Source organism: Colletotrichum siamense, assembly GCF_013390195.1.
Source record: "Colletotrichum siamense strain Cg363 chromosome Unknown KSG_Cg363_contig15, whole genome shotgun sequence".
Classification (NCBI taxonomy): Eukaryota; Fungi; Ascomycota; class Sordariomycetes; order Glomerellales; family Glomerellaceae; genus Colletotrichum; species Colletotrichum siamense.
The window spans coordinates 235,257-260,454 of NW_023501028.1; the positions used below are offsets into that span (position 1 = coordinate 235,257).

Genomic DNA, 25,198 nt, shown 5'->3' on the forward strand with positions numbered 1-25,198 from the left:
ACTGATCGAGGTGCTTTTGCTGCTTTTTCACCTAATGTGGAGACCCCTATTAGATGGGCTCTAAACTTCCTCAACATAGCTGTTCGCGCCAACCATTGACAGTCGGGGGTTGGACTTTTCAAGCTATCTACTTGTTTGTTGAAAAGCTTCCAGTCCCCGCCCCCCCCTATAGGTTGTTTGCTGCCATTTTGGCGCGGGATGCCACGGGAATTGGTTCAATGAGCAGAAGCCCACTTTAGCCTTGCATCAACTTCACATCCTGTGGCCCACCGGGCGCAACTCCAGACATTTGGTCAATTAGCATCCCCCTGGATGCCTCAAAGTACAAAAGCCGCATCTGTATGTTGTCTGCTCATCTTCCTGTCACCCACTATTTCTCATCTTCTTTCATCCTTCCTAACGTGCGGGAGATTACAAGCCAGAATGCACGTAACTTTGGCGATACAGTAAGACAGGCCCACTAGAACTCAAGGGTTATAAGAGTGTCGCTCAGAGGTACATCATGGGAGGATCGAAAGGCGGCAGTTGAGGTATTTAGCATAAAGGCCGCCGGCTCAGCTGTGTCAGTAAGTATCGCGCCATATTGGTGCACCAGTTTTCGTAGCCATGCGTTGCTGGCAGTCACTGCCACACGCTGGAGTGGAGTCGCTTCCAGAAACTGGAGTCAATTCAAAAACTGTGCCTGCCATCCCACTGGAGTCGCCGTCAGCACCACCTCCCGCTGAAGCGCAAAAAGCACCACTGCACATGTGCCCAAAGTTTGCGAAAGACTGGAGAAGTGTGAATGAAAGTGTTCCGTAATCAGGAAAGGGAGGGCAGGAGAGTTGAGCTCTGCGTTGAATCAGGCATATCCGTTCAATTGGCGCTACCAAAAATGATGTTGTTGTCCCTCATATTGGCCCAGAAGGGTGAGATCTATGCCGACGTAAAATCACACTTTGCGCCGGCAACGAGAAGAACCATTTACCAGAGGAGCTCTTCTCAACGAGCTTAGTAGCAAGTAATCTCCGTATGGGGGAACGTATTGCGCAACCAAACGAAGCCAGGCCGGAATTCAAGACGAAGCTGTCAGGTGCTTTTGGCAAAGACGGCGAATCGCACCGTGCTCTTGAAGGGAGCGAGGAAAGGTTCACCTCACCATACTTGCTCGAACGGCTCCATTTCCATCATAATACATTGCAGATGCACAGCAAGTCTCTTGCTTCACAAGCGCAATATGACAAGTCTCATAAACAGGGCTGGAGATCATGTTCCGTTTATGCTCGAGATCTCAATGATCTGATTTAAAGCGCTGGAGAAACGCTGTCTATATCACTGATCAAAGTTTGGCGTGGGTCTTATTTATTGCCTTGAGGATTTAACGCGACCATTTTGATACTCAATACGGGGCGGTGGTGGGATTGTGGAGGAAAAGCCGGCAGGTTGGACTTGGCAGAGCTTTGTGCCGGAGGATAATAGATGACAGAAAGTGGACCAAGTAAATTACACCTTACGAATCGACCGCTTGGGTGCTTGATTCACCCTTCACTCGACTGACATGTCGCATATCTTTGATGAATGCCGGCATATGGGGTTTATGGCGGAATCCAGTATTGGAATGCCTGCTGAACATCCGGCAGAAATGTACGTCGAATGTTGGTGTTCAAGCCAGATGTAGTATCCGGCGCGCCCCTGACTTGCAATTCCGTCCATGGAAAAGAGCGAGAATCTCCCGCAAATATACCAACTCCAGTTGATGTTGTTGGCCACGGAAGACAATCCCAGCACCCGTTCAGAAGGCCACCGCAGAAGAATACTGCGATCTGCATGAGGGAGAGCTACTGAGCAATCACAATAGTAACTTCAACTTGGCTGAGATTCACACCAGAAACCAAAAACAGGCTCAATCGCTGGATGTTTGAATACATAGCTGTACCTGAAGTACCGGTTGAAGGCATCTACGTCAGTCTGGGCCCGACACCCGTCGAGATGAGCTCTCAAGTCTCAGTGCTTGAGACGATAATTCTCGATGTGGACGGTGATCACACGCACACCAATATGTAAGGGCTTAAACTTCACAAGATGAATCGACTAAAAGGTTAGATTGGCAGAAGTTCCGGTGCTCTCTCGAGCCAAAAATACCCGCTTGTTTGGGGCAGTTGGGTCTGCCCAGGTGGGAAGTCGGGCATCTTTGAGCCTGAATACTGAAGATGTCGATGCATCGCAGCTCTCGGTTCACGCCGATTCCGTCACTGCCCTGATACCCCCGCCGTTGCATCTGAGCAAGTCTTCTGATATCAGGATCTCGCCATCTCAGCGACTTTGGAACAAAGAGTTTACATAAATGCGGGGTAGATCATCCGCTCCCACCCATTGCATCTGCGGATTAACAACTCCACAGAGAAACGGAATCAATCAAGCTCGGATAACTTGCGTAGCGACGGTATTGAGCAGCGATGAGACAGTGTCGTGGCTGCACAAAAGCAGTCAATATCGACTGCTCGGAGACCCGTGGTCGCGCTTCATTGCATCTACTTCGATACCTGGGAATAAGAGAAGGCATCATGTCCGCTACATTCCCCATCTTTGTTCCTAGACGTGGTCAAATTGCTGGGAGGAGATGCAACCCAGAAGGCAGCGAAATACGGGTAAATTGGAGATTTTTGTCTTGATTATTCCCGAGATTCGCTGTCCCCAGACCAAAATCTGATCCGTGTTTGCTCCCAAACACCACTTCAAATACCCACAATCCGTTTTATGACTGGTGCTGCATTTCGACGATGGGCTATCGCAGCTCTCGATCCATCTGCTGGAGAAGAAAGCACTGCATGGCAGACGTCAGGGCTCAATACCGTCGGTGCGGGTCTTTGCCTCTGGAGGGCTCCCTGCTTTCTATTACAGAAAGGGTCGATATGGAAAGACAAGGACGGTCCAAGTTGGAGGAAGAGGGAGAATAACTTCTCAGAGACAGCGTACAAGATATTCTATCGTCCTAATTTAATTGCAAATACAGCTTGTCACCGGATTGTTGAGTTCATGGCCCGGTAAAGACGGCAAGCGCCCTTGAAGACTGAAGACTAACGCTGTGATCCTGAATAACTTTAACAACACAGGCTTGATTAAAGTGAATGATGTGCCCATGAGCCGTCTCCATTGTGAAAAATCATATAAAGAATCAGGTCCAATAATACCACTGCAACACCCTACCAGCCGCCCGGATGCATATTGATGGAACCCCCTGACCAATAGTACTACTCAGTCATTGCCAACATCCACGATGTCCTTCTCGTCCCTCTGCACCTTAGACATAGCCGCCAAAGTTGCAGCCGCCCGAGGTTGAATCTCGCTGACAAAAATGTCGACAAGGACTTTTTTTGTGTGCGTAGGCGGATACGGGATGTTGTGGCGTAGAAGAACATTGCGGAGCGTTGGTATCTTAAGGGTGGTAGGGTTGAAACCAGGCGCCAAGTAGCTGGTGTCGTCGAAAAGCGACGGGATATTGTCCAAGGGCTGGGAAGATGCTTCAGTGGTATCGCTTGCCGTTACCTCTCCCAAAGGTGCCTCGGTGTTCTGGAGATTCATCGCTTGGAGCGCCTCGGATAAATTCTTCAAATCGATAGTGAAGTCGTCCGGGTGTCTGCCGAAGGGCCTCGTCTCCGCCTTGGGATGGGCTGGCTCGTCGGGAACCACGCTCGTGATCTGAGAATCATCGAATGGCGCGATGGATGATTCTCGGACGTTCTTCTGCGTCTGCTTTCCGGATCGTGTTTGCACCATGATGATGATTAGGTTCAAGTATGGGCTTGGCGCGGATGGACCAGTCGTTCGTCAAGTACAGCTTCAGGGGTGCAGATGGGACGTTGTTGTATCGGAACAGAGGTTGACTGTCACTGATCATCAGGAGGTGCTTTTCGGCGGCAAGACCCAGGGTGTCGCAGCTACCCCATTCCCCTGTGCGTTCATTCTGGCGGGTTTCGCTGGGAAGGAACCCTCCTGAAGCTGCCGTTGGATTTTCCTGGCAGGCACTCGTTCACGGCAGGAGCGGAATAAAACAATGTGACCGGGCTGCTTTTAATATTTGGCACAACGTCATACGCAGCAACAAATGCCACTTGGGCGCCGTGCAATTTCGACTGCCACCGTCGTCAGATGTCAAACCTGAAGCCAAAAGATTCAATCCCTCCCAGTGTTTTCTGCGCAAATGTCCATCGTATCATCCCCGAAACTCGGAGACTTGGTACATTCGCGAGGTCATCACAAGCCAAACTCAGCCATACAGTTTTTGGCTGAAAGACGATGATGGCCTTGTCTTCGCTTCTCGGCGAGGGTCACTGGTGCATGGGACTTGTGGTCAAGAATGATGGCCACAGCCGGGCACCGTCAGCTTCCACAAACACCAGGTCGCTGTTCTCACGCATGTTTTGAGATTACACACGCACTCTGGGTTAGTGAGATCTATTCTCAGCCATCATGATACTGGTTCCAGCGGCCTGTTTCCTCACCTTTGGGTCAACGCCAAACAGCATCAAGTGATGTTGATCTGCTGAGTTTCAACGAAGGGTACACACTCTGCAGTGTTGATCTACTACGTGGTTGTTGACCTGCGCACTTTTGACGAAGTGAGACACTCCGATGAATAGCCAACGTCAAGCCAACTCTTCCCACAATCCGATCTCGCGCGCGAGATCCACAAGCGCCTACCTTGAGCTAGTGAACGAAGATGAATGGAATCACTAGCGACAGCTTCGTCGAGGATTGAATGAGGCACCAGCAGGGAATGACACTAAAAGTCCCTCAAAACTTTGCAAATTCTCGATAAAAATGGCAAGCATGGTTGGGAGGCTTTAGCTTAAGGTAGGCCGGTGGTGTTGTGTTTCCTCTCGTTCTAAAATGCGTTCCTCTTCCCTGTTTCCGCCCTCAGAGACCCCAAAGCCAACCTGCCGGGTCTCACCAGTCGTCTAGGCAGGGTATGACTCTCGTCTCAGCCCAGAGTTGGCATGTGCGCGATCAAAAGCTGCTTGCGGCTGTTTCTGTTCCGACAATGAATTTTGTTTTTCATTTTGATATCAAGCATCTACATGGCCTTGTTTCTGGAACAAAGCCCGTCAGCCACGGTAAATGGCGAGCGGGCATGAGTGTAATTGCAACCAGCTTGACGAAAGTTAGCTTCATGCGTGCGTCTATTCAAACAAAACAATGGGGCTCGCGGACACGAAGTGTGGTTTATTCTCTATCTACACAGACTACCTCCCCAATCACAGAACCATTTCAAGCCCAAGCTGTCTACTTCTCCAGCAGAAAGGTCTTCAAAAGATCTTTCTTCCATGACGACACCAACTTCTCAGACCACTAAATCACCGGATCAAAATGATCTATATACACGCCTCTCTTTCCATCTTCCCAGAGTATCATAACAAAGGCATGCACCAACCCGAAATCCCCGCCATCACCGCCGTCGTCACGGATCTTGTCTTTCAAGATAGCGATCTGCTCCTCGTGGTCCCGGCTCTCCATCCCGCCATAATTAAGGCTCGAAAATGACACATTCTTGACTTTGTCGCCGGCTGCGCGGTGCGAAGGACGCCATTCGTGGGCTATCATTTCCGGCTGGTCGAACGGCGGCTTCGTTGGATCGAGGCGGAGGAATGAGAAAGGCTCGGAAGGGTCGGAGGGCGGAGAGATTTGGAGATGCCACATTAAATTGCAGACGAAACGAAGATCGGTGGGCTGCGCCTCTTGAGTCCGTTAGAAGGGAGAGCCAGGAGTGGGTGCTGGCTTGGTTTGGCTTGCGGAGAAGGGGGGGGAAGTAGCTGACGATACGGCCGATAAAGCCGATCAATTGGAATGCATGATTGATGACAAAACAGATGACCAGGAGAAAGAGTACCAAGGAGCAAATTGCACCCTTCCTGGACAGCCTTTAGGGTGTATGGTGGGATCTGTCGGTGAATTTCGACGAAGACTTAGGAGGAGCTATCGGAATGTGCAGAAACTTGCTGATTGGCCTCAGAGTATCAAAAGAAAGATTCGCATATCGCTGGAAGATGTCCTGTATTTTGATGAAGGAGGTGGACGGATGTCAGAATGAATAGACGAGGGCGCGGTGGGTGACGCGATGCGGAAATCAGCTGAAGTAGGGGAGAAGAAATATGGAAAGACCCTTCGCGAGACTTCCATGCCATAGGGACGAAGGGATGAGACGGCCGTTACAAATGTCAAAAGTTGCAAGGACGAACTCAATCCTAGCAGACTCGCGATGCAGCTGCCAACGTCTGTTGGCGACATCTTGCAAACAGGCATCCGTTCAAGCCCTCACACCGTCCAGGTCCTTGCAATATGCCAGTTCATTGACCACTGCTTTCTGAAATTTATGTTCCTCTATTTTCGTCTGAATCATCTCTCACTGACACTTTCCATACCTCTTAAGGCTATCCTCGAGCGTGGGCTGATGGTATTGGGCGTTTCGGGCTGCTGCTCCTGAAGCTTGTGCAAGTGTGGAGGGGCGGCTGAAGAGAGTAGTACAGAGGCGTTGGGCTTGAGCAGTAGGATGAGAAGGATGAGTGAGTAAAAGGACTGGTGGCGAGATGGACATGATTGGGATCCCACGACGAGCGCGTGAAGCCGCGGATGGGGAGTCGGGTATGGATGGCCTGGAACTCGTTGATATGGGGAAGCAGCTCGAAGTCTTGGGCATCGGCGGGCTTCTGGATGGGTGCTCGGGGCTTGTGGCATCCTCGACCCAGGCTGCCGTGTGACGGTCCGGGGACGACAACTTAGGAGAGGGGCCTTGCTGGGCAGAAGAGGACGATGAAGAGGATGGTGTGCTCGTGAAATCGATGAGTGGAGATGGCTCTTGCTCCACGATATGTGGTTATTGAACTTGTTGACCAAGGGATGTTGTTGCTGCAGGTTAAGAGGTTGTTGGCGCTGCGGGCGCTGAGTTGTTACCCGGCTGTGCAGGACCGTCTTGGTGCAGCTGGGGGAGAGGTTGTGAACGCAGTTGGCCAAAGAGATCCTGAAAATGCAGCTGGATAGTAGGGTGTTGGTGTGGCCAAAAAGGACAGTGGAAATTCTGCTGGCTGGAAGTTTGTTGATAGGTCTGCTGATGATACTGAACCATATTTTGCTGGGGTCGCCCTTGTGACAGAGGTCGGGATACTGCGGAGCAGATCAAACGCCGGCGTTGACAGTGCCAGAAAGTTTCTCGGAGGTGGATCCTGCGGCGGCGGGTCGGAAGTCGGTGCTGGAAGCTCTTCCGGAAATGGATCCTGCGACGGCTCCTCGATTGGCTTGGCGAGATTGCCTTCGAAATCCGGCTCGGCCCAGGCATCTATCCAGTCGGGTAACTAAAGCGATGAAATCAGCCATTGGTTGGGGGATAGGGAGAGAGTGCGTGCGTGGGGGTGGTCTCGCAAGAAAACGAACTTACAACCTGATTCTGTCACCGTCTTTGGTGCCATCGAGGTTGATCTTGTGGTCCTTCCACGATGCAAGTTGATCCATGCGTGTCTTGACAGCTCTTTTGACCTTGGGGTAGATGACGTCGATGTACAGCTGACCAAGGTCGGCGATGCGCATTCTCTTGTAGAAGCCAGCTAGGTAGAGGTCGGTGGATTTCTCCATAAACTGATGGCGGGGGATGTGGGCGAAGAAGAGGCGTTTCTCGTACCCGAGTAGCGGACATTCATGCTTTCCTTGATTTAGAGGCCGTGGAGGGTCTGTGTGTCGGCGCATCATGGTAGCAAAGATCGGCAATACCATGACGGGCAACGACGCTGCAGGTGTATCATCCGCGACTTGAGCTCCAAACACTTGTTGTCGTGCGCTTGCAATCTAGCCGAGGCCACGTTGAACTCCCGTTTCAAGTCGGCGTTTGGCCAAGAGTCGAAGGCGTTGGGGTCTTAAGTGTTGGTGGTGGTCGGGTTGCTGCTTGAGGTAACCTGCGGGGCTTGGGGAGAGCGGGCAGCCGGCGCTAAATGCTTGTGCTCAGGGTGCGGTGTGGACGGAACGTAAATTATGATCTTAGGAAAGCTGACATCTCCAGCAGGGTCAGGCTCGCGGTTGCGGGGTTGGGTTTTAGGGCCGTTCCCACGACATGTCTTGCGAGAGGCATAGAGGTCCGGCGAGTTGCGCAGTTGAAATGCCGGGAATAGTCAGAAGAGATGGCAGAAGAGCCTGGGAATTGCTGTGGCGACAGCGATGGCGATGGACGTAGGTTGTTTGCTCCCTCCCGTCCCGTCCCGTCGGAGGCACCACACCAAACGGAAGAAAACCACAGCCGTGGCGTGGGGCGTTCTTCCCGTAGTGATTCACGTTTCACTTAAGGTTTTTGGATAACGCCCTCTTCCCGTCCACCGTTGGCAGTCAGTCGTTGCCTGTCGTTGCCGTTTAGAGTCGTTGCCGTTTAGAGTCGCTGCCATGTGGAGTCGCTGCCATGTGGAGTCACTGCCATGTGGAGTCGCTGCCACACTCAGCTTGGTGTAGGCAGTCACTGCCATAGATACCTTTATTGCATCCGATGCACTGACCTGCCAGGCCCTATTAAAACACCGCCGATCGAGCAATGGTTCATCCCATTTCTCATGTCCCATGCCCCTTGGGTCCTCACTCACCCAAGTCCCCACGACATCACCACCAAAACCTAACTGACCACGACATCCTCACATCTTGGCATTCGTCCCCAAGACACCATCCAGCTGTCTCGTATCCCTAAGACACCTACATGTAGGCCATCTGTCGGTGAAAAGGACTGGGAGAGGAACACCTGCTACCTATGACTGTCGCAAAAGAATAGTCGGTCAAGCCATGGCCGTCGCAGCAGGCATAGGGAACCTCAAGCCTGGGCATCTTCAAAGGAGATTGCCCTACTTTTGAGAAAGGAAAAGGGAGAAAACCACAAAAGAAAACACAGAAAATATAAAGAAATTACCACCGTACTTTGAGCTTCCTCCATTCTCACTCAGACAATCCTATTCTGATGACGATTCTCCATGCTTCTATCTATGCCAGGCAACATCTCTTGAGCTTATCTAGCCTCATCCTGTCCCGCCTTATCTCGTCTCGGGCGCCCCATTTCACCACCTTCCGTCCGTCGGCTTGGCTTTGTCGGCATGAACGAGCCACACTTCTGATGACCACACTCTGTCTGGCCCGGTGCACTTACCACCTCCGCTGCCTTCACAGTGCACTTCGGTACTAAGCCGGCACTCCAATTCGCTCCACTCCCACTGTTCACTGCAGTCGGGTGTGGTCGGCCATCTCACTCAGACGACTCAGCGACACCACGCTGGTGCACGGCCACCATTCCTACGCCACTCACGCCGATGGGACCCACTCCCATCCGTTACCATGCCGAGGCGAGGCGGCCGGCTCGCATTCACCTCAGTGATGCTGCTCAAGCAAACAACTCTACAACTCACCACCATCTCACCAAAAACGAAAAACAACAACAGTCACAACCATCACAAACACCGCAAACACCATCGTCATCATCTCCCCTATCGCGCGCACGCATTACACCCTCAGCTCTGTCCAGGGCAAGCCCCCATCCCGCCGCCACACTTTCAAGCACCACAGCACGCGGCAGCTTGTCAATGTTCCAAAGGCAATTGCTTGACTTGCCCCTCGCTCTGTTCCCAGTGAATGTATCCGACCGGTGGCTAGTGCGAACCAGGCCTCCCTTCCCCTGGATCCACGATGCGAGCGGGTGATCCGCGTGCACACCTACCGGGAGAGATATTTGGCTTCCTTGCACCTTATCTCGGCTGTCTCATGAGAGCAACACGATACGATGTGATGGCGATGACGATGTGATGTGAGACGCACAGTGAGTTCAGAGACAGTCTTTGCTGGTCTGCTTCCCCTCTACTACTATGGTGCAATGCGAGGCGCGAGTATGGTAGACCTCTACTTTGCCTAACCTCTGCTCCATGCCATCTCATCTCCGCGTCCGAGGCAAATGCAGACACGCGCAGTGGCTGACGGCAGCCTCTATAGCTCGACATGGCTTGGTGGTGGTCCCACTCAACAACACCACAAACTCAAGGGTCCTATCTGCCCGGCCGTAGCCTCTAAGTCTGTTTTTGCTTTCATTCATGTATGGCTTGGATATTCATTTACGTAAGCAAAAGGGGAGTATCACAGACAAAGGGGTTCAATTTGCTCTGCCGAAGCCCCTGCATCAACGCTGCAACGCTGCAACCTGCTGCCTTGCATTCTACCATGAGATGGTAGTGTGCATCGTGGATTCTAGGTCATCACTTTTCATAGATAGAGAGTCTGGGAAGGACAGAGAGAGAGGAGGCGGGTAGAAGGCAAATATCCCACAGAGCAAGAAAAAGTAAGGAAGACTTCTTTATAGACATTGAAAATTGTCGCCTGCGCACGAGTACCTGCATACTACTCACACTAGAAGTTTCGCAAGCTCCAACGGAACAGATAAATGTGAGTAGGCCGCATGCCTCCCCACTTGTGACAGACTGGTGTTGATCGTGGTCAAGCGACGGCGCCGCAGCATCGCAGCCAGGAAAACGGAAGAAAAGCGTCATCCACTCGCAGAAGACGTCAGACCTGCAAATCTGGCCATCATCAAAAACAAGCTTGGTGCCACCCCTCAATGGCAGGTACGAACTTCCACTCTCATATAAATATCCGCTAGCCCGAGACAGAAAATAGACCATGGTAGATCGACGTAGCCGGAGCGCCGGACGGGTTGACCCCGCCATGCGAGTCCGTCAACTCCGGATAGTCCAGCAGTCGAGGCCCGAATTACTGGCACGCTTCACCAACGAAGTGCTTGGCCACACTGACGCGCTCTTCGACGGCGATGGAGAGTGGCGGGACATGCTCAGGAGAGCGTCAGTTTGAGAAAAGTCTGCTCAACTCGTTGCAATCGCTGCAGAGCCAGCAGCAACATATCAAGAAGTGGTATCTCGAGAAGAAAACGGCCAAGAGCAAGGAAAAGAGGAGAATGTCAACCAGATCCCGGAGCAGAATTCGGCCGGAGAGCAGTCAGAGACGCCTGTTGGTAACCAAGAAGGAGCAGACCGTACGGAAGTCGATGTTGAATTAGCTCAGAGGGGAGAACAACAAGAATCTTCAGCAGGGGACAAACGGAACCTATTTCCGGCAACGACGGGAGGCCCTACAATACCGTCCTCACCCACCATCCCCACCCATCCCACTCAAATCATAGCTGCTGCTGCTACCAAGCCCGCCTCCTCTTTCACCGCTCCCACTCAACCCACTTCCGCCCATCGTGATCTCACCTTGTTACAGCCAGACGAACCTCCCTTCAATAAGCCAATCCCAACTTGCTGATGCAAGGGCTGGGTGGGCCTTCTACCAAGACCGGCACAAACAGGCCCCACAGCTACACATTCAGTGGCTGCATGCAACCAAAACGGTCTCGCAAAAGTACTGAGTCGTTGAGAAGACTCTCGTGGCGAAACCTGGCTGTGGAGAGGGTGGACGCGGCCAAGAGTGCATGTCACGCCGCCTTCGCAAGGAGGCCTCATAAGACGCGGCAAAAAATCAACAAGACGTGCGCGGAGTTAGCTGCTGTGAGGGTCCTGCACAACTCTGCACACGAGGCGTGCCAGAAGGCTGAGAGCGACTTTGTGATTGCTGAGAGGGATGAGGAGGCGGCAACTGTCGCATTTGAGAAGGACAAACCTAAGAAGGCTTCCTAATAAAGGAACCGCAGGATAGAGAGGCATTGTCCTTCAATGTCTTTGTTCGTTTTGGGAGGTTCTAACCCTGAATTACCACACTCATTTTGCTCGACGCCTGCTCCTGTGTAGAGACAGAGGTCGGATGGTGATCAATGCCCCATAGAGGGAAGGAAACAGCAACAGAAATGGAAGCAGTCAACAAACCTACAGCCACATGTTCCAACATGGACAAAATCAAAATAACTTGCCCTGCCTTGACTATGGAAAGAGTTGAAGGTGTTCATCCCCTTGCCCATTCTTTGTCGTCTCCCGCTTGCCGCTGCCCTCCCGAACCCGTTCATCTACTGCTCAATGATGTTGGTGCCGTTGTCACCGTCGCGGCCGCCGCCGCCTCCTTTTAGCCGAGAAATGGAAACTGTCAAGCCGCAATGACAGCCCCGAGTCTGCTGACCAAGACGCTGCACCCGTATTCGGCGAAGACTCGGCCGACTCGGCCGACACGACTCCCTCTCCCACAAGGTTCGATTCCGTCGGACCATCAACATCACTTTCAGAGACACCTTCAGGCCGCAGATGCCACACCGATGAACATCACCCTAAAAGCTGAAAATCACATTAAATACTCGCGAGCTTGTTCCGTTCAATCCAGACAGTCCGAATCACGACGTCTTCGTTGTGGAATCGGCCATCGACCTCTTTGCCACCCCAGACCCGGCCAGATCCAGACAGTCGCCTTGGCGTCACGTTGTCGGCAGCATTCTGTCACCGTCAGGACGTCGTTATCTCGTCGTCCTGTTTCTCCTCTCCTTACTCATTATCGTCATCCCGAGGCTGGCCTTCTACATTACTGACCCGTTGTGGTGTCGCCGGGTCGAAACCTCACACGAACCGTTTTCGCGACCGAAACAGCACCTTCGTATCCAACACGCCCCCCTCCCTCTGTTTGACAACATCACAAACTTTCTCTAACACTACGTCGAGGCCCACCTGCTCTTCTTTGTCGGTATCCAAGACCTCATCGACTGCCACTACCTCCCAGACGTCGACTGAGCCCCGCAATCGAGTGCCAAAATCACGACACGCGTGTTCCTAAGCCACGTCTACACCGCAAGCATCCAGCTTTGTGAAACCGCCCAGGAATAGTTGGACCTGTCTCGTACAGAGCTCCCCGAGGATGCCGACTTGCTTTGCTGCGGACTCTGCGACGCTGCTACCGATCTTTCCTCTCACTGGAGCGAGGCCTCAACGACACTGGCAATCTCGTGGTCTTCGAGCTTTGAACTCGCTACCTTTTGCCTCCGTGAGGCCATGAAGACGTCATCGCCACCTGCGCCACCACTCGCTCGAAAACACTCCTCCGATGACGACGTGTGTTTATAGTCAGACTTCGTACACATTCGTCCGCCAAGTCCACTCAGATCTCTTCTCTGCCAGGGTTCAAAAGCAGTCTCCCATTGCAAAATCTTTATACGAGGCCGCCGGGCAGACGGCCGAGCTGTCCAAAACTCTGCTAGTCGTCAACACCAAGGGGAGCCTTCTGCTAAAGATCGTGGCCGACGGCGACATCCTTGCTCGGCCCCGCCAAGGTCGGAGCGAGATGCAGCACACTCGTGCCTGGTATGGGTACACCATCTCCAGGTCACCACCACGGAACAGCGGATCCTCTGTCAAAAAGGCCGTCGCCAACATCGCCCGGGCGTCCGATGAGGCGGCTCCGCTGCTGCGGTCTCGGCAACGCGAATTATTACCACGACGCGGGGTAAACTGCATGGCTCAATTGACACATTCGAAGGGCGGGGAAAAGTCGGAGACAGTGAGGTATTAGGATCGGAGGCCGTGAGCTGACGGGAGGAATCCGAGATTGACGGTAGCCCACCATGTCGTGGCGTTCGGTCGGCTAGTTGGAGTCAAATTTGATGATAGAAAAGAATGTGAAGTGATGATAGGGCCTCATTGTGGATCGGCTGTTTGCCCAGCAGCGCCATTGCCAGACCGACACTCCTGGACCTGGAGCCGACGGAAGGCGAGGTGTGGTTCGTTTCTGGAAGGCACCTATCTCAGCTATCTACCTCATACCTTACCTATCTGAACCGAATCAGGCACTTGCCCAGAGAGAGGACTGGCACTTGAGTACGTACCTCACCTTGGATTTCGACGCAGAGAATTGATAAGGTACCTACCTACCTTGGCTTGAGTAGCGTTTGGAAAGCTCCTGCGGAAGTGGGTGGACAGTGCTCGTCCATCACCGTGAGCCACATCCGCCATCGTGAGCTATGTCACATGCACCATTGTGAGCAGTGTCCACTATCATGAGACACGCCAACCATCGTGACCAATGTGCAGCCTTCTCCTGTTTCTCCGTCCAGAACATGTTCGACTTTGTCCCCTGTCTTTGCAAGCGTCTGCGAGCTGATGATGTGACGCAATGCTATATGGATGCAGAGTGGATGGTGGATGTTGGTTCATTCTTGAAGCCAAGTCATACAACGGCGATGCATGCTACAGATGAGTCTTGATTTCGGGCCCTTGAAAATTGATTGAGCCGCCACCCCATCCCACGAGGCATCTATATCCAACGGTGGTGACGGTTCTGCATGAGGCCGGCATGAGGCCGAATGTGATTCAGCACATCGGAAGTGGCCTTGAGAGACCAGATGGCGGCAAAACTGACCCGGCGGGGAAGGGACCTAGAGACAATGGCAATGGAATAAATCGTGGGAATGGCAAGACCCAGAGCCACTACAAGTCGAGCCTTCCATCTGCCAAAAGAAGAACGACAGGAGGGGCCAATCACCTCGGGCTGAGCAGCTCTTTCCCTCCTTTCCCCCCCGGCCGCCCCTGCCTCCAGAAACCCCGAACTCCCTTACCTTGGGGTGAGGAAGGCACCTACGAGGGCACCTACGAGGGCACCTACACCCACGGACCTCCGCTCTGCTCTTCGAAGTTTTCGCACTTTCGCCTTTCTGCTTTTCTTCTTCTTCCCCCTTTCCTTGCCAACTTCACAATCCCTCCACGATGTCAGCAAGCCAGTCCCAAGATGCGCCCTGGACGCTCGACCTCCCATACCGTGCCGCGCATCCAACCCCGACGACCCCGTCACTCTGCTCAATGCCAGAGATATCCAATCTCGTTGACCGTCTTCATGCATTGACAAGTCTTCCGCAAGATCAACAAGACCATTTCGTCATCCTCGATATATGGGATGAGCTTCGGGCCGCATACTGGAGAACTGTTCATGAGCCCGTGCCCAACGGCAGCGCAGTCAAGTGTACGTGGCCAATGTTCGTCACTCGATCTTTCGGCGACCGCGCCGACCGAGTGCTTGGAGTTGTTTACAGACCGCAGTACCAAGTCATGGTTAGACGCGACTGGAAAGCCCTCGTGCGTTTCTACCGTGTCCAGCGCTCTCTCAACCTCACCGCCCCTGGCGTGTTCCTTCACCTTGGCCGCCAGATCGCTACTTCTTCACGATCTCTGAAGACGCTGTGCAGGCTATTAGACCACCCACGTAAGATTAGCTTTCAAGGAAGCGAAGTCCTCTCTGTGTTGCAGCAAGCCATGATTGCAAGACACGACGGCGCCGAAGCACCAGAGCTGGAATTGCGGGATCTCAACACGGCCGTCCAAGGTAAGTCAACTTACAGCACACAGCGGCAGAGACTGACATTTTGGACGCAGAACTCAACCGACGCAGACAGGCTAGTCGTGCTACCGAAGATGGTATTGCGACAGCTATGGGCAACCTTGCGATAGGCGACACTTTCTCCCCAATCCAACCAGAGGACAAGCAATCAAAGGCTTGAGATTACAGAGGCTACGGGGAAACGGTGTTGGCAGGGATGCGAGGCAAGACGCGGTCGAACTTCGGGTATCAGGATGGAAGTGGGAGGTAGCAAAGCAAACTATTGGAATTGATTCGTCTCCATTCGCAAAATTGTCTCTATTTGCGCGGTGAAGTGGCATGATCTGCGATAGTACCGTCCACGACCGAGGAGCACGAGCTCTCTGCGCGGGACTTTGATAAAAAGGCTGGCTCGTGCAATTCAAGCTGCTGGGCATGTCCACGGGACTTGCGGTGTGGCAAGACAAGTAGAGACTTGATGATCTGAAAAAACGGACGTTGGGACGGGAAAAACACTGGAAACGTTTGCCGGCCCAAAGCTACGCCAACACACCGGTCACCCGGGACTTTCGCAGAGATCAAGTTTTCCCCCTTCCTCCCCGTGACGATCCTGTTGTCCCAATGTTTACTCATTCTCGGCCCCCGATTCAAAGCCGTTGCTTCTTCAGCGTTGGCTTCGGCCAGCTCCTAAAATGCAACTTTGGAAAGACACTGAGGTGAAGTGCGGAGGCGTGGACAGACCTCACATTCCGCGGTCCAAACCAACGCAAGCTCCACCAAGGTGCATGGACACTCTAGGTAGGTAAGGCGTGGGTACAGCACGTCACATCACTGGGGTGGACGGGCCCGGGCCGTTGCGAGCACTCCACCCGCCGCTAGGTACCTCTGAAGTCTGAACTTTCACAAGGGCGCGGTCAACGTTCAGCGCACCAGCCACAACCGCCGCCACTAGCCCCAAACAGAATGCGTGCAGCCGCCTAGGACGTCCCCGGATGCGGTGCAGGCATGACCAAAGCCAACGGTCGCCGTGAAGGAATACTTTCCACTTATCGTCGAGCCGTTGTCAGCACCACGTCTTTTATCTGTATTTTGCTCTGCCGCCCGGTTGTTGAGTTTTTACGTGATTATTGACCATGCGCGGGCTGTCGCTGTGTCGTGGTCGTCGTCGCGGGGTCGGAGGGCGTGCGCGCAGAGGAGGAGGCAAAGAGCAGAGAGGATATGTGGATGGCTGCCAATAAGCACGTTGATTCAAATATTTCCCGGCCCCTTTCTCCCTTTTCTGCTTTTGCATTGTGTTGGTCCGGGGACCGATCCGACGGGTGCTTCCATGGATGCGCCGTACCCAGTTGGCATGGAGGTGGAGACAAGAAAAACGAGGAAAAAACGAAGCGAGCGCCATGAGGAACAACAGTCTCTGCAGGATGGCCACGATGAGCGTCCACCATAATCATGGTTTTGGGGCATCTCAGCAGACACGCTCTCCTGACCACCTTCACCCTCGGCGCGTTGCTTTGCAGCCACGGCGGCATTATTGCTGAGGACGGCAGCCGACATGCATATAGGGCCGTAGCCTTGGGGCTGTGACTGCGCCCGGGTGCCCTGAGGATGAAGTTGCCGAAGTGGTAAAAGAGACCTAAGCAGAGTACCTCTTTCGAGGTCGAAAACGCGGTGGGGTTTGGTGCTGCCGTCGTGTGGGTACCTTAGTTGAGTCACCCAATCACAATTGTGCATGGCTCAGAGCTCACAATTTTTGGTAAGCAAAATGTGAGCTTCGAGCCATGGCCCGTGCCACTGTGAGCTTCGAGCCATGACACGTGCCACTGTCATGGCTGTGTAAGCACCGATTTTTCGTCACATTCATTCATTGTTTCCCACCACACCTCTCGCCCAGGCACGTCGCTCCACGGACCGGCCAGTTTTGCTCGCTTCTCTCCCGCCACGGACAACAGATGGCATCGCTGTCTTCAATAACTTACACTCTCGATTACGTCCTGATGACTCACTAGGCTCCGAACTTTTGCCGTCTTTCTTGTTCCTGACCGTTATCTGCTGCCATAGAATACTGCAGACTGCACATCTAAGTGATACTCCTCCGTTCTCTTTCCACGTGTCTTTCGTCCATCCTGGCTGTGACGCCTGGTCTTGTTCTCGCAAACGCTAAAAGAATCGCAGTTGAGGCGCCCACCATCATGTCAAGCCTGTGACTTGGCGCACGGTGCTGTCCCCTCCCTTGCCCCGCTGCCAGTTGTCCCCTACACAGAGTACTTTACCCAGAGCAAACAACCAAGGCAGGCAGGTAGGTGGGCGCCTGCCTGAGAGACAGTCTATCTGCAGCCTTCTTGCCTTGAGATGGCTTCATTGGCGGCGACCACCGCGACCGCATCCTTCTCAACTCGCATCAGCTCCTTGCTTGCCCTTCGCCTTGGCTCCACCTGTTCCTGCTTGGTGCCGTTCTCCCAAGTCGTCAATCTGCCTTCACCGAAGAGTCTGGCGTCGCCCGAGAATTGACCGTCCGGCATCCCGAGACTCGTGCCGCTTGACCGATCGCATCGCCTTTCTTAAACACCAGTGATGCTTCGTTTGACTAGCGACCTCCATCGCACGGACCAGCCGCTATTGAGGGCTTGCGATTGCGAGAGCCGCCCGCGCGACTTCATGTCCGACATTGCAACCGCAACACGAACCTGCAATCAATTGTACCGCGACTTAGCCGACTTGGAGAGAGCGGCAGCAGAGAGTCCAGCTCGACCGTGCGCCTCTGAATTTCGGCACTCACTATTGCAGTCTCTCGATGCTCTTCTCAGCGTAGCCCTAAGCGACGCATTTTCCGCAAGGGACGATGTCGTCCCAAAGTTGCGCAAAGCTACCACCTTGTAGGCAGTTGACAAGTCCAAGATTCCGTTCCACATCGCTCTCGACCACTGCAAGCAAGGCAAACCCTTCTTCACCACCCCAGTCAAACTTGCCGAGGCAAACACCAAATGGGTGGACTGCATACATCAACTGAATAGTGCAGCCGCTGATCGCAGGGGAGAGCACCACCACTGCAACCCCAAAACTAGTTCAAACAAAGGAATCACGCGACACAACATCCAAAAAGTCACTTAAGCGTCAACGTCTGTAGTGGAGTGGAGTGCTTGGTGGGTTGTGTACGGTATCCCGCCGGGGCAGAATATCTGCCTGCGTGGGATGCGATGGGCTGGCGCCACTCGACATGCCCGTGCGGGGCACCGACGTGGAGATGACGATGTTGAGCGGAGGCGGGAGTCATTCGGTGGGATGGCCCCCTAGCGCGATGGAATGTCCCGATTTGCAGTGGAAAGGCCAGAAAATTTCATCTTTGACCAGCAGGGCACGGTCCTGACCACCCAGGCGGCTTCTCAAATGGGAGAAGGGCCAACAGGTCCATTGCACCGCCTGCTGTTCCCTTCTAACTTCCCTTCCCCTGCGGCTACCTGGTGAGTACCCTGATGGATGGACCCCGCAGAAAGAATTTGCAGTTGGCAGGACCATCTCCTCAAGGTACCTCCCTTCTCAAGACTGGACGAATGAGGCCGTTCTTGCTGTAAGGTACTGTACGTTGGATCTCACCTTCTGCGTCTACTCTGACTCCTGCTACCTTCCCTTCGGGTCGAACACATGGAAGCTGATCTTTCCATGTGTTTGCTGGTTTCAACGACTTTTGCAACAGCTTGCCTGTCGTCCCTCCCTCTGCCCTGTTCTTCCACCTCAGTGGTTTCAAATCTTCCTCTAGATCCACGCTTTGAAGCCATCGTCGTGGTATGTTTTCTCGTGCTGTTATGTCGATTATCTTTCTGACATTTATCCAAGACCTCTGGAATCCGACTCCATCCACGTCGATGCAATAGCTCGACAACCGATGCCTTGACAACCGATGTCTCGAAGACCGATGTCTCGAAGACCGATGTCTCGAAGACCAATGTTGCTCATCGAATTCGAAAACCAATGCAGCAAGAAGACAGAGCCCGAACCAATGCTATGCCTCGACTGCCCTCCGACTCAAACATCGACAACGGACTCAACATCTCACCATCCCTTTGTCGTCATGACCCTCCGTGTCTTCATTGCCCTCCCTGCATCTCGAGAGTGTCTCTCTGAGCACATCTGGTGCAGTTGAGCCGTCAGGCGTCGAGACCAGTGACGGTTCCGCTGGGCTTCATCGCGGCGGTGGCTTGCACGAAGGGCGCAACCGGGGCGCAGATGTCGATGGCGACGCTTCCACTGCATTGATCCTGCCACCCATAGGCAGTTCGTTCATGTCAAGAGCATCTGCGAGACGAGACTCAGAAGCATTTTGACTGAGCTGTGGGCATGTGGGCCAGGGCACGCAAGCGATGCAGGAAGACAGATGCCTTGAGTCCTTGGACTCGACATACGTCGGCGAGTCACAGTGTCTGACTGTCTCCGTAGTCTGCACTCCGGCACCGGGTTCCCGAAGATAACTAGTCAAATAGAAGCCAACAGCTGGGGCCGCGGGCCGCTCTCGAAGTGCTGGAGTCGACGTCCTCCAGCACGTTCTGCAGCCCAAAAGTCGCCTTGCCGAAACGGCTACTAACATGGCTGAATGCATGACTTTCCAGCACTGTCTGGCACTGCGGCGGACTCCCCAATCAAGTATTTCCTTCGGAGGTATGCTGATTCTAGCAGACTCATGAGTCGTCCAAGTTCCAAACCTTCCGCCAACATGCCTTGCCATCGACCCCCAACCTGACGCAGTCCGCCGTCATAGTAGCTAATCTCTCTTGGCCGACCGTGACCCTGAATGCCTTTGCATACCCACCGCTGCCCCCCAACGTCAGGCAGGCCATCTCCAGGCCAGTTTCATCATGATGAACGTCGAATATCCAGCAAGGGCAGTGTCGTCGCCGACGATGTCCTGCTGAAGGGGCTGCCGAAGTTCTGCGTATTTGCAGCTGCAAACGACGACCAGGCGGCTTGAGGGCCAGGCATTGTCAAACCACATTCTATCATTCTATAAGTATGATATCTACAAGCTGAATGGGTTTCCATCCAGAAGACTTGCATATCATGCTCCCGTTCGAAGCCGAGCAAGATGAATTTCACAGTGAGCGACAACTCTGCTTGGTTCTGGCTCAACCACTACCATTATCGGTTGGCCTAAAGACTGACAATGAAGTGCAAAACAAAGCATCTATTACCAGTGAAGGATGTGCGGATATATGTGCTCGTTTGTTTGCTTATTGTGATATGCTAGTTCCGGAGCGCTTCCGCTGAGTTGTCTGGTTGAACGAGACTCGACGTTTGATGCGCTGGTCTCGAACCCGAGTATTCATGAAACTCAAGCACATGACGGGAATTCTTGGGCCGCGTAAAACTCCTAAAAGGATCAAGCTGACTTTTAATGTCGGGTCCCTTACTTTGCCTTGGACTGGCCATCCGGCGGGCGATGTTGACCAGAGACAATCCCGTCCGCTGCGTCCTTAAGTGCCTTTATTCTCTGAAGGCGATATCATTTCATCGATTGCGGTTGTCATTTTCCATGGCTAGATTCGAGTCTCGTTTGAGGTACCGGTTTATTAGTTCGGACCCCGGCGCGTCAAATGACAAGCTTTGTATCTGTGCCAAATTGACTTGATCGAAAGTCGAAGCGCCGCCTCCCCTGTCGTGCACTCTGCATCGAAGTCAACAACCATATGAACCAAACTCACAGCATAGAGTCAGTTATAGTATGTTTTGTTGGTTCTGTAGGTGGGCTTGGCTTGGCCTGTGACTTTGCTAGTTGACCAGAAGCCACCACATGATCCGACTGTCTCTCATTCTGTAGACACACCGACCAAAATAGTTTCAGCCCCCATGGACGCCTGAGCCGTTGATCAATCCACCAAATACTTTGCGTTAGGTCTCGTTGCACTGGACCGTCTGCGTTGCGGGTGCGTCTAGCACCTGGGCCGTCTCAGCAGTATTCTTTGCGATTTTTGCGCTCTGGTATCACAATTGAACGGCATTCGCGCGTTGATTTATGTCAATACTGCTGCTCGGATTTGGCAGGTAGTTGGTAGGATGGTTCCGGATGTGGGTCACATGGCGACTGGCTGAGCTAACGACTCAGATGCGGCGGCAGATGATAGACAATTTCCAAGAACGGTTGTGTTTGTCAGGGGTTTGCGGCAGGGGGACAGATTACACAGAAGGAAGATTAGACAATGCAACGCCAGGAGCCATATCATCTCAAAGAGGCAGGGGAATGCTCAGGCAGCGTGGGGAATCGAGTTGAGCCGGAGGTCATCTCGTTGTGTATCCACTGTAACGACATGGACAGCAGTTATTTGGATACCCCGCACTCAACCGTGGTTCTCATGTTCAAGGCATCTTCTTAAATGCAAACCTATGAAGACGTCTCAAGCCTTTTGGAAACAGGCGGACAGTCCAGCCACGAGCCCGAGCTGTCGGGGATATCACGGCTGTTGGTCTTTCTGACGGCGTCAGAAACACCCTGGAAACTTACATTCTTGACAAATGGGCCCACAAGAAATGGGCTTCAAGCTCCGGCCTCCGACGTTCGGTCTTCCCCGCCTACCTATGCAAGCATTCACCTCAAGCGACTAACAACACGAATAGGAACACCATCAACACCACGTATTCCAGCCAATTTGAGCTTGGCAAAAGCCCATATGATGTCTTTGAGCTCGTATCAAAGTTCTGAATGGTTTGATAGCAAAAGTCGATATTTTTGACCGCAGCCAGACGGCACAGCCCGTGATGGGAAATTGGGGGTTGCTTTGATTTGCCCCAGCTGACGTGTCTTTCTGGCCACCGCATCGTTGACTGCGCCTCGACAAGCGTACAGACCATGGCAAGAGTTGATTGCAGTGGCCTTTATACTCCATGGATGACGATGCGAACCATCACCAATAACCAAAGCTGCCCTTCTTGATGTGCAGTGGCTTCTTGAGACATTTTGGCTGACCATGCGGGCGTTGAATCTTGTCAATGGTAGTAGCGAGAGCCTAATCGTAACTTGAAGATGACAAACATCCCTTTAGTGATGCAATCAGCGGCGACGTAAACAGGGGAGCAGAGTATGTCGAGGCAACGGAAAAGTGAACACGACACATGCTGACCCCAGACGACGTCGTCACCAGCGCATACGCAGTCAAAGCCTCCGAGCCGGACAATACCTATTGCCTATGCTCAGGAATGAAGCAGAAAGCTGAGTCATGGGGTAAGCCATGAACTTGTTACACGTGTGGCTTCCGTAAGCCGCGAGCGCTGATGCCCTGCCGCCTCCGCCGGTGGTCTCGAAGAGGTGAAGCGAAGCTGAAGAGGGTTTTCAATTACTAGGCACTGGAACAGTAAGATCCAATACAAAAGTGTGGCAGCAGACGAAAGCAGACACATGAGGAAGCAAGTTGCACTTCGGCGTGTGTCCTTCTTGTTCAGAGGCGCAAGCCGCCCACGCTTCGCTGTGAACTTGCCGTTAGATGGACGAAATTTAGATCATGCTCGAGCACTTCTACATGGTTCAGGTCATATGCTTGGTTAAGCAGCGTGAAGTCCAGCTGGGATTCATGATATGTCCCTGCATACTTACATGCTCTTCTCATTAGCTGCAATGAGAATAGACGACCCCCTCCTTTTGTTCTTCTCTCTGTTTCGATGGGTCTTCAGATTCGACTGCGTGAATCAAATCTGAAGCTGCTTACTTCCAAAATTGACCTCTATCTTCTGAGAGACTCAGTCAATGATGCGTCTTCGCGGCGTATGCTGCGGTGGCCAATTTGCGAGCTTCTCGAATGGCTGTTGAAGTTCCCCGCGCCGTACACTGCAGCCATACTAGCATGAAGGAAACATGACGGCAGTTGACCAAGTCGATCTTCAAGCGAGCATCGCGGCCAGCCCGTGGTCGACAAAGCAAACACGAGCCAAGGCGTCTCAAGAATGTCCTGTTGATCTCGCTGAGAGTGAGATGCCCTTCAAAAGAAAATGGAAAGGTGGGGCAAGTTATTCTCCACACCCTGCAGAGAATTCATGATGCAGTGGCCGCTTCTGACCACGACGTTGACAGACCGGGTCGCCCGCACCCATGACGATAGGCGTCTGTCTGCGGGGCCATTGCCGGGCGAGGAGTGCGTTCGGGTCGGCTGATGAACCCCAGGAAGACGAATACCCAGCTTTGTGATCTTTATTAATGCGCAAGAGGTGCATTAATGGTGTACGGCATGCATAACGTAGATGTATTGCAGGTTTGTCATACATGGCCGTTGCCGTTTACTTATTTTTTCACTATGGAAGCAGTCTCTGAGACGAAAGCAATTCAGGTAGATCGTTGATTACCGTCTTGTTAACGCACCTGTCACGCATATCAACTGATCTTCTTCACGCGCCCAGAGTTTGCGGCGGGAAGGGTGTCTCATTGGCCGGCTGTGGTTGCGACTTGGCTGGCTGGCCTTGAGAACGATGAGAAAGACAGAAGATGGGGGACCTTCGGTAGAAAGCAGCATATGAGTGTGATAGCTTTCAACTGAGTGGGAACTCAGTGAGCGAGGACGTCTTTTCAGTGAGTGTCCCAATGTAATGGGAGCTTGTCAATGAGCTTTGTAGTGAGAATGGTTTTCAGTAAGTGTCGAAAACCTCCCACTACAGTGGGAACTTTTATGTATGAGCGTCGACCGGGCTGAAAGATACCAATACCTTATGCATAAGAACAGAAATTCAGGATACGGCAGCAGCCTTCTCAGCGCAAGCTTCCTCGATCATCCTGAGGGTTGCTTCAAGACCAAATTCGCCCTCCAACATGATCCCGAGATCTCATGAAGCATCACTTACCTTAATCCTACGCCCAGGCTCAACGCAATTATAACAGAAGAGGAAATATGCTTTCCGAGTTTACCATCATCTCTACCTACTTACTTACTGATGCGACGTTGAAACAAGGGAATTCTCCCACCACAACCATGCGATAATCCCCAAGCCGGTTGTCAGGAGCAAGGGAGTAAGCCCAGCCCCGAATACTTGGACCAGAAGACTGCAACTACACTAGACGAAGAAAATTTGACGTGCATCCAGTGCACGGCTGTTGTCGTTCGTAGAATCGCTGAAGCTGTACGGACAAAGTCTCACACGTGTTCCCAGAGGAATCAGAAACGCGGTGACTGGGGGAGCGCTGCCGATCATGGTTGGATCTGCGACATGTGGTCATCTTGGGCCCTTCAGATGGTGTTGAGGCTGGACCGGCGCACAAGTAGTCCATGCGAATAGGATCTGCATCAACCTTTGGTGCCTAAGACCAGACGCACATTTCCTTCTCCAGTCAGGTTAATCCATCTGTGCCTGAGGGTGCAGAATGCTCATGGACGAACAAAAAACATCTGCTGCACCCGAAGTAACTCGATATTCACGTTCATAGCTCGTCGTAAGTCTCTTGAAATTCCCCGCGATGTACAACTCCCCTTTCAGTTCAACACGTCAACAACTCAGCCACTACACCGTTGCACCCAAGACAGGCGCAAAGTTCTGCCTATCTTCATCCATCTTGCGCCCCACCCATCGCAGCCTGCGGCAAAACATATCCAGCGCACGCAAAGTAGTCTAAATAGGTCTGGTGAGTCTAGCCACAGAGAAAGGGGTAAATCTAAGGGGGTGTGAAGGTGGAAGCTGAGCCAAGCAGAAACGGTGAAAATATCTGCCACCTGATCAGCATGGTTGTTCGTCATCCGCAATTCGATAAGCAGCCATAGCGGGGTTGGCCAAATGAGGTGTCTTGAGTACAAACGACGAGATGGTCATGGTGGGAATCAATAACGAATCGTCTGACAGCATCCCCGGCAGGCCCGCATCTCCCCTTCTCAGATGTTCAATTGAGTTGTTAATACTGCCGTTCCGACGTGGTCCCGCATCCCTGCTTCTATGCAGAGAATGCAGAGAACACGCAAAGAGCGTGTCA

At 52.8% G+C, this 25,198-nt stretch overlaps 1 protein-coding gene across 1 annotated transcript; it reads left to right on the plus strand.

Annotated features, from left to right (window-relative positions):
- Positions 1-14,666: 14,666 nt before the first annotated feature.
- Positions 14,667-15,454, plus strand: CGCS363_v015076 (uncharacterized protein; the record flags this gene model as incomplete). The annotated part of the gene is made up of 2 exons (XM_036646925.1): positions 14,667-15,279; positions 15,330-15,454. 2 exons carry the CDS (start codon positions 14,667-14,669, stop codon positions 15,452-15,454), a joined length of 738 nt encoding a protein of 245 aa, XP_036487852.1.
- Positions 15,455-25,198: the final 9,744 nt, after the last annotated feature.